The 10309-nt window shown below is 29.4% G+C and overlaps 1 protein-coding gene across 1 annotated transcript; it reads left to right on the plus strand.

Annotated features, from left to right (window-relative positions):
* Positions 1–2325: 2325 nt before the first annotated feature.
* LOC111275196 (tRNA(His) guanylyltransferase 2-like) lies at positions 2326–7481 on the plus strand. Its single transcript, XM_022860373.2, has 13 exons — positions 2326–2547; positions 2622–2753; positions 2838–2882; positions 3007–3176; positions 3293–3381; positions 3760–3867; positions 4274–4530; positions 5085–5216; positions 5301–5345; positions 6195–6364; positions 6496–6581; positions 6891–6998; positions 7102–7481. Exons 1-13 carry the CDS (start codon positions 2444–2446, stop codon positions 7255–7257), a joined length of 1602 nt encoding a protein of 533 aa, XP_022716108.2. The 5' UTR covers positions 2326–2443; the 3' UTR covers positions 7258–7481.
* The last annotated feature ends 2828 nt before the right edge of the window (positions 7482–10309 follow it).

The raw sequence follows: 10309 nt of genomic DNA on the forward strand, positions 1-10309 counted from the left end.
AAAAAGAAATCAAATAGAGAAGACTGTTAGTTCCTTGGATTTGATAAGTTGTTGAGGTTCCACCGATTGTTGGTTTGGACTTTTGTGTCTAAAAGAACAAAACTAAAACAACTGCGTTGCGCTGCTGCTGATTCTTTTTGCCCCTGCTAAAGACTATCAGTCAAATCCGTTTTACATCATTTTCTGCAATATGTTCTGGACGATTAAATTTAGCACTGGGAAAACGACATGCACGTCACTGTTGAATGAGGTCGCTCCCAAAATCTTCTTCATATAAAAGTAGACCAGATAAGTACGAGTTACGAATAGTCGAATCCTTGACGGAGCAAAGACTGAACCAAAAGCTTCAAGTTTTTTTAAGTAATAAATAATTCTTAAATCAGTGACAAGTAGAAATTTTTATGTTTAAATTTTATTGTATGTAAATTGGATTTAATTTTATATTCAATTTATTTTATTATATTATAATATGTTAAAAACAATAATTCTGATGAAATTAAGGTAACCTTTTGATTAAGGTTATAAAATTTTTATTATAGTTAAAATAATAAAAAATTTTAAAATTTTATCATTTTATTTAAATAAATATTTATATTTTTATTGTGTTTAATTAAATTTTTAAATTTTATTTTGCACTTAAATAAGTTTTTAATCTACTTTTGTATCCAAAAAAACTTTAATCTTTAATTTATAATTTTGTACCTAAATAAGCATTTATAATATATTAATCTTTTTTTTAAAACAAAAACTTCCTTAAATACAAATTAAATAATAAAAATTTATTTGATTATAATAAAAATATAAAAATTTATTTAAGAAAAATGAAATAATTAACAGGTTTTTAAAAATAATTTAGGTTTTAATTATTCTTTTAAAAAAAAAAGGGCCTTTCATTGTTCAAGTAATTTTATTATTGATGATTGAAATCAGATTAACAATAATTAATATTCATCTTCCGTTCTTTTTTACAAATCGTCATCAAAGACAAGTCCCTGATTTTCATCTACCGTACGAGGAAAACGACGCCGTTACCTGGATCCTTTCGTCGGATAACAGAGGGTTAAACAAGTTTCCGTCTTTCGCGCCCCAAATTCCCAAATTCTTTCACACCACCGATTCAGTTTGCTGGAACGAGCTTGATTCTCCTCTTTCATTTTCGTTCTTTGGAATGATTTGTTTTTATTTTCACTTTTAAATTGTTTCAGCGGAATGTTCAGCGGTTTTTAATCTTCTAAATTCATTCTTTTTATTAAATTCTCTCGGAAGCTAGGGTTCTTGGTGATTTATGTACTATGCAGTTAAATTAGTATTTGAAATTGATGTTATTAAATCTTAACCAAGGCTATGTTTAGATAAATATTAATAAAAAAATATTTTTAAAAATAACATATAATTCTTATTTAAATAATTAAAATTAATAAAAAAAATTTTTAACAATTATTATTTAAATAAAAAATTAAAAAAATATTTATTATAATAATTTTTTCCAATTATAATTTTTTATTATCATAATTTTAAAGTATTTTTGGATTATAATATGTTTATTATCTTATTTGACTTCACAATTGATGTTATATTAATAATTTTTAATCAAATGAAATTAAAAGATATTTTATAAATATGTATTGATGAATTTTGAATTAATCTAATATTTCTTAAATATAAAAAATATATTTATTTATATTCAATCATTCATCAAAATTAAATCACCAAAAAATTATAAAAAATTTTTATATTAAAAAATATATATGAAACTTACTTAAAAAAATAACTTTAAAAAAATTATAAAATAATTGTGAACTATTTAATTTTTTAATTAAATTTTTAATATTAATAAAAAGATAAACATAATGATTTTTTTATAAGAAAAATTTTTTTCAACATTTTTTTTTCTTAATTTTTCCTTCAAATTAGAGTATTAAAAAAAATCAAATTTACAAAAAAAAATTATTTGATTTTTATCTTTTTTTTTAATTAAATATTTATAAAAAAAATTTTTGTTTTCTTTATTATTATTATTTTTTCTTTCTTCTCCCTTCAATCTAATCACACTGTAAAGGCCAATGCTGTCACTTTGTTAAAATGAAGTTTGAAGTTTGAAAGAAACGAAGGGACAAAGTGTTGTTTGGGAAAAGAGATTTTTAAATTGAAATTCTCCATTTTGTTCAAGCAACTGTCTCTTTCACCAATGATAACAACTTTTGCAGGCCTGGACTTTGAACCAGGTTTTGACTCAGTTAGCCCAGGGCCTTCCCAACTTAATGGAGGCCGCTTACCTAGGCCATGGGCCTTATTGATTACCTTACGTATATTAGATTTTGAAATAGTGCGCTTTCAATTTACAAACACATCGGAAAGCCTTATTTTCACTTCCATGGCCTCTGAACATTGCCCACCAAGTGCTCGATCATTGTACAGTAGGAGAAGACGGTAATCTCAGCAAATGGCTAATAGCAAATACGAATACGTTAAGTCCTTTGAGGTTGAAGACGAAGTAATGCCACCCAATCTGATCGTCGTTCGAATCGACGGACGCGATTTTCGTAGGTAAATAAATTAATGCTGATTTTTACACATTTTCTACACATTTAATTCTAATTTTTTTCTTTCTTTTTTGGCAGATTTTCTGAAGTTCATGAGTTTGAGAAACCGAATGATGAGAAAGCCTTAAATTTGATGAACCAATGTGCAATGGCCGTTTTAGAGGAGTATCCAGATATTGTCTTTTCTTATGGATATAGCGATGAGTACAGGTAATCGAATTGTGAGTTTGATATTTAGATGTTACCCAAACTTCGTTTAATTCTCTTCTTTGGTTTTTTTTTTTTTTTTTACAGTTTTGTTTTGAAGAAGACATCGAAATTCTACCAGAGGCGAAGCAGGTTTTATTTTATTCTGCATATTCAGTATTTTCTCCTAGAGCTAGACAAGTTTAGGTGATTTTCTTTTGTTTTTGAAATGTATACTGACTTACTGAGCCTTTGCAACTTGGCAATGAATATGCAGCAAGATCTCTTCGGTCATTGTGTCATTCTTTTCTTCTGTATATGTCACAAAATGGAAAGAATTCTTTCCCCATAAGGAGTTGAGATATCCACCTTCATTTCGTTCACGGATTGTATGTTGTGCATTGCTAGAGGTTCTTCAAACATATCTTGCATGGAGACAAAAAGATTGTAAGTGATGATATTCCACTGCTTCTAAACAAAGACAAACTTCCTAGAAACAAATGACAAGTTTTGCAACATACATCAATTGGAATCTATCACATTTCTTTTTCGGGCTTTGGCAGGTCATGTTCAAAATCAGTATAATACTTGTTTTTGGGAGCTTGTAACAAAAGGTGGAAAGACTGAAATAGAAGCACAAGAAATTTTGAAGGTGCTAAACTGCTAATGAATGTATCTGCATTTAGCTTAGTTGCTGCATGTGTGTCTCCTTTTGTATTGTATGTTGCCTACATGTTTGTATGTTTGCTTTACCCACATTTCTTTCCTAGGAACTTACTAGTTTATGGACACTGCTGCTCTTGATCTTAATCTATTTTCCGTTTTTTCTTTCTTTCTTTTTTAAGATAAAAATATCATTTCATGCATGCTCTGTTACCTTCAGCTTGGATGTTGATACATCCTTCTGATTGTCCACCATTGGACCTCTTATTTGTAATGCAGAGGTTCTTGTAGTTTTCAAGTTATGTAAGGTTGGATGTTCTTATGCTAAAACTCTAATCTTGTTATGTTGTATCTGTTGATTTTGCAGGATGCTAAAGAACAAGACAGAAATGAACTTCTCCATCAACAATTTGGTATTAACTACAATGATTGTCTTGCATTGTTTCGTCAGGGAACTTGTATTTTCAAGACTGAGGTTTTGTTTTCTCTTTTCAATAGGATATACTGGTCTAAATATTCTAAAGGTTTGATGTTTAGTTCCTAGGCTATTTGGCCTTGAGCAGCATGTGTTGCAGCCATATTTGAATCAATGATCGTATATTTCAAAAAGGTCTTGCCTGGATTGCTCATAGCCAAAGCACTCCACATAACTTTCAATAGCTTGGGACTGGTTAGCTTTGGACACAATACTTCTTAAAACAAAACCTTGCAATATTGTGAATTCTTTTCCCTTAAATTGTGTATCAAGTTTTCAAATTGAACATATATCACCTGGGGAGAGTTTGTAGATTCTGATGGTTTATCATCCTTTTTCCCCCTTTATTTTCTTTGATATGTGACATCTATTTGTCAACTGATATTATCTTCTTTACTTTGCTAAGGTGGAACATGTTGTGAAGTACAATGAGGATGGAACTCCAGTGAAGAGGTTGCGGAGAAAGCCAAGTATTTTCCACTCGGAAAATATAGCTGGGAGAAGCTTTTGGAATGAACATGCAAGTCTTCTTAAAGAGCTGAGAGGTTTCTCCGAGGACTGTTTCAAATTAAACCCTGATTACATCAGATCCTTTCTATTTGAGAGCAAGATGATGCCATCTATTTGGATTGTAATTAGAATAGATGGTTGCCATTTTCACAGGTAATATAAAACGGGTAAAGTTTTATGTTGTTTTAGTTCCTGATACTGTGTCCAGTGAGTTCGATATTTCTTCCCCTTGGCTCTCAATCACTGGAAAATTGTGGAATAACTGCACAATTTCACTTAAAAATGCTGAATTCTTTTGGAAACTCAAAGCTTCTTATGCATACAATATCATTTTAGTTATATCTTAGAAGCTAAATTATGGTCTTCGGTCGTTACCTTTTTCAGGACATCCATATGGGAATGCCAGTTTATTATTCTAGGTTTTCTCAATCTAGAATTTGAGCTCAAGTGTCTATTTCTCCTTTTATCATGTATGTTTTGAATGGGTATGACTCCTAAAACAGAGAATATGAGTTTTTGCATTGCTTACATTTCAAAGAAGGGGGAATCATGAAGTGCATGGGAGGTGTACAGTAACTATCCTTATTCTATTGAACAAATTAGACATCCAGAGACAATGCCATCCAAAATAATGTGATGCATAAAATTTTGTTTGATTACATTTGTATATGTGTTGAAACTTAACTCTGTTGTATGCCTTTTGGTAGATTTTCTGATATTCATGAATTTAATAAACCTAATGATAAGCAAGCTCTGGATCTTATGAATTTATGTGCGGTGGCTGTGTTAGAAGAATTTCAAGATATTATTTTCTCTTATGGAGTCAGTGATGAGTACAGGTAAATACATTTGCTTATACTGTTTGTTTACAAGTTTTTTGTTTCATCATACATAAATCATTTTTAGTTTTTTATGACTTTCAGCTTTGTTTTGAAGAAGGATTCTCAGCTCTATCAAAGGCGAGCCAGGTTTGTTGTCCTTCATTTTTTATTTGTTGTAACTTTTAACACCTGTTCATGATGCTTCTGGGCTATTACTCAAGCCATGTGCAGAGCAGAGGAAGAAGCCTTCTCTTTTCCTCTGTTTTATGATCATGTGATGGAAGAGAAACTTTATGGGCTCTGTTCAATGTTTCCACATGAATGGTATCTATTGCATGAAATACACTCCAGTAGATCATTATAGTCAGGCTAAATCATTTAAAGCACTTTCTGTGAACAATCTAGTAATTATAAGAATAACCTTGTAGGAACATCCAGTTTGCTGAATCCCAACTCCTGTTCACCCACTTGCACCTTCTACATGCTGAAGACACCTTGGCTTGTTTTAGGTTATGCTTCCTTCATTAACCTTGGAAAGCACCCCAAGAAAAGTACTTCAATAGGATTTTCTGTTTCTATTAAATGTTTTGCCTTGCATGAAAACATCTATTTTTATGGATAAAGGTTTAAGATTTTGTTCTTTGGAGATACATTATAGGCCCTAATCATCTATTTCAGTTCATGTTGTCGCACGTATGTAGATGTCTGTGTTTTCAAGTGAGAAGCGTACTAATTTCAAATGTCAGTTGAAGTTCCCTACCCTTCAATTATGGCATTTGGTGAAGCAGTTCTCTTCTTTCTTTGATCTTTGTCATATATTGCCCCCTTTTGGCATCTAGAAGGCTTTATGGTCCAAGATTTATCGTGCGTCATTAAGGAATTCATGTCAAACGTTGCCTTGAATTGCTATTATCCATATGTTTAGCCTGAGAAGCATTAAATTTTGTTTTCCTGACTTGCCTTTCAACTAAATTTGGATAATTTCACTTTCAACAGCGAAATAGTTTCTGTCATTCTATCCTTTTTCTCTTCGATGTATGTAATGAAATGGAAAGATGTCTTCCCAAAGAAAGAGTTGAAGTACCCTCCATCATTTGATGGGCGGGCAGTATGTTACCCATCAGCTGAAATTCTTCGAGATTATCTGGCATGGAGACAAGTTGATTGTGAGTGCTTTTTACTAAACCTTTCATTAAGGCATAATGGTTGAAATTTTATTATGTGCCTTTTCTTGATCACTACTGTTAGTGTTGTCCCACTTGTCATAACTTGCCACTATTTACGTTTTTGAATGTAGGTCACATCAATAATCAGTACAATACCTGTTTCTGGAGTATTGTTAAGTCTGGAAAAAGCAAAAGTGAAGCTCAAAGTTACCTGAAGGTGTCTTTCTGGTCACAATATGTTATTCTGTTATGGAATTATATAAGTTAATCTAGCTCACTTGTGTGGTATTAGTCTTACGGAGTAGCTTTCCATTTATTTGTTCCCTCATATCTTGCTCATGCTATTATTCAGTTTGTTAACAGGGTTCCATGTTGAAATTTGTTTGTGTCAAGGTCGTTCATTTATTTATGTTTGTATTATTTTACAGTTACTTAGAAGACTGTTTTGTCATTTATGAATTTTTAACAATACGGGGATCCATGTCATGCCTTTGAAATCTCAGCTGCCTCCTTTCTGCTCTTGCAGGGTACTCAAGCGCGAGAGAAAAATGAGTTGTTACTTAAAGAGTTCGGTATAGACTATAATACATTGCCACCCATGTTTCGGCAGGGTTCTTCTGTTTTCCGGGTTAAGGTTGCTTGTCCTCCATATCAAAATATAGTTTATAAATATTCCCAATGCTTAACCATGTTTTTAATAGTAATGTTCCTGGGTTTTCTATTTGGTTTTTATTCAGACAGAGACTTCAATTCGGGAGAACGGCGCTTCAGTTAGGAAAGCTCAAACTGAAATAATTACAGAATACTGTAACATAATTGAGCAGAGCTTCTGGGAATCACATCCAAGCATCTTGGACGAGAAACTCCAAGATGCCCCACTTTTGAAGCACTAGCAGAGACGGATTTACAATTGGGATGGTGAAATCCTAACAATTCTTTTTGGTAGTCTTACGTAATTATAACAAGTTTTTAAAAAGTTTTAACTTTCTTCTTCAGAAAACAACATTTCATTATTTTCTTTCCATTTCGTGTGATTCATAAAGTGCTCAATTAGAAACTTACGTTTTTATGATGAAAAAGGATGGATACTGAATAAGAATGGATTGACAGCTCTATACTAAGGTTTCTTTGTTTTCTGTTTCATCTGGGAACACTAGAAGAGAAGATATAGGAACAAAAATAATAAGACAAATCAAAATTAGTAATGATAAGATTATTACATTTTTTAATAAACACTAAAAAGGCGTTTCACATATATAAAAGCAGATTTTAATTTTAAAGTATATAAATTATATTCTTTAACTACATTGATTGAAATTGAAGCTAAAAATAATAATTATTAATGGAACGAATTCCCATCTGAAAATGGGAACAAGTTAAATCTACAATAGCTGTAATTGGCATTGATGAAAAAGAAACAAGGTTATAACGATAGAATAAAAAATGTCTATCTTAATAATAATATGTTTATCATACCAAAACTATTGTATTTTCCTTTTATTCATGGAAATATTCTTAGAAAATAATTTTATCAATAAACATTTACTTGATATTTTTTAGGATATGAAAGTAATAGTTTTCACCATGGTTCGTCAATTCATAAAAATACTTTCGTTAAAATCACAAACACGTGACATTGGTCTGGTTTCAATTAAAAAATCAATAGTATGATTATAAAAGCCATTAATGAAAAACATTGGCTATATCGAGTATTTAATGAAAATTTTAGTGAAAAATCACTAAAAATATGGTCTAGAAAACTTAGATATTGTAATTTACAAATTATAAATTCTACGAAAATTATTAGAGTCAAACTTATGATTTATACAAAATAAGATATAGATGAATTTGAAATTTAAATTAAAGAATTATTAGACAAAATATTAATTGAAGAAACTATTAGTCTTCATTCTAGTCCAATATTTATGATAAAAAAACCATGCAGAATAAAAACACAGAAAGCCTATATGGTAATAAATTATAAAAGATTTAATCAATATGTAATTTTTTATGGCTATTTTATTCTTGAAAGGATGTACTTATTAATGTAGCAAAACATGCTACATATTATAATAAATTTGATTGTAAATTAAGTTTTTGACAAATTATTCTTACATAATCATCAAAACCTTTGATTGCATTTAATGCTTAAAAAAGACATTATCAGTGGAACATTATGTCATTCGAATTATGTAATGCTTCATAAATATTTTAAAAATGAATGGATTCTATCTTTGGAAAATACACAGATTTTTGTGTTATATATATTGATGATATTTTAATTTTTTTTTCAATCATTTAATGAGCAAAGAAACACTTGAGAGTGCGTTTAGTTCGAAAGAATTCATAATTTTTTTTTTTTTCAGAATCCTGATGGTGGGTATTTTGTCCATCATGTTTGATTTAGGATAATCTTGTAAAATGCCTAACAGTATCCAAAATCCCAATGATCGTGTCATGATATGATTGATTTTAAATCATAATTTGATAAATTGTTCAAGTGGCTATTAATTATGGTGTTTTAATGAAAAATTGCCTTAATTGAGTATCAATTAAGGCATTTCTTCCTACAAATGCCGTAAATGACAAATATTATAATTTAATTTTCTTTCTCAGTTAAGGTGTTTCTTTCTTCGAACGTCGTAATTGCAATATATTAAAATTTTGTTTTCTTTCTCGAAGACCATGTTCTAACAATATGAATTTCATAATGTCTAATCGACTTCAAAAAACTTATATTTTATACATCAAATAAGGTATAGAAACGTCCTAATTGATGTATTTATTATGTTTTAATATCCAATGTTTTTTATTTTTATTTCAACATATCTAAGTTCAAATCAAATATTTTTTTGTTTGAACTAATTTCAGCTCATCATCCGTCATTTAATTTTCATTCTATTAACTTTATCTTTGTTTTTTTCAAAACATGATGTGTATACTATCTAATATTTAATTATCTAACATGCATTATTTGTTGCATTCTAATCTTTTCTTCTTTTTTTTCATCTTTTTGGATGTTTAAATCTGAATTTAAACTATGTTGATATATAAAATGTGTTTATAGTTTATTTGTTTTAGCTCTTTCATCCAAAAATGTTTTATTGCTAATTTATATTTTCTTTTTTTATGTTTGATAGATTCTATGTACCATATGCAAAGATTTGCTTTTCATTTATGTTTTCAACTTTAACAAGATTCTATCTTCTAAACAATTATGACTAGTTTATCACTAAGAATGAATATGCAATTGGTTGCATTGCTTATGATGCATTTGAACCAAATTGAGACTTTGTTGAATGTGTTATGTTTTGTTATTGTGACTTTATTACATATAAATCCTAAAAAACGATGTAGACTATCTTATAGTGGAATATCTTATAATATATTGCATATTAAAAAGTTAAACTTAAATGCAATTGTCATAATGTATAGATTTGTAAATCTATAACTAGATACAACCGAATGAATCGTTACTAATCTTTTATTAAGGTGTGATTGGCCACCTAAATAATTCATGTCTACGAAACTAGAACTAGGATCGGGAGTATAGTTATGTGTAAGGAATATTATAGTACCCCCACATCACTCACACAAAGGGTGGTACAATTTAATTTCGTGTTATTCAAAGCCTAAAAAACTTATCAAATAATTTAATATAAAAAATTATCCTTAAATTACTTCAATATGTTGATAATAATTTAAGAATATCCCCTCATCTCAGAAGTATTTGAAAAGGCTATTTATTACACTTTAAAAAGGCCCTGTCATTATATTCATTTTTGCAAAATTTAATTTTTATAGATAAAAAAACTCTTTATTTTTAGAAATATCCTCCAATACGTTGGTAAGATTTTTTGCTAGAAATTATCCTCTAATATGTTAGTAGGATTTTATGGTAATTATTTTTTTAAAAAAATTAATGTTTATTTAAAAATCATAAAG

Source organism: Durio zibethinus, chromosome 26 (assembly GCF_047325235.1).
Source record: "Durio zibethinus cultivar Kanyao isolate XHJ-2024 chromosome 26, ASM4732523v1, whole genome shotgun sequence".
Lineage (NCBI taxonomy): Eukaryota > Viridiplantae > Streptophyta > Magnoliopsida > Malvales > Malvaceae > Durio > Durio zibethinus.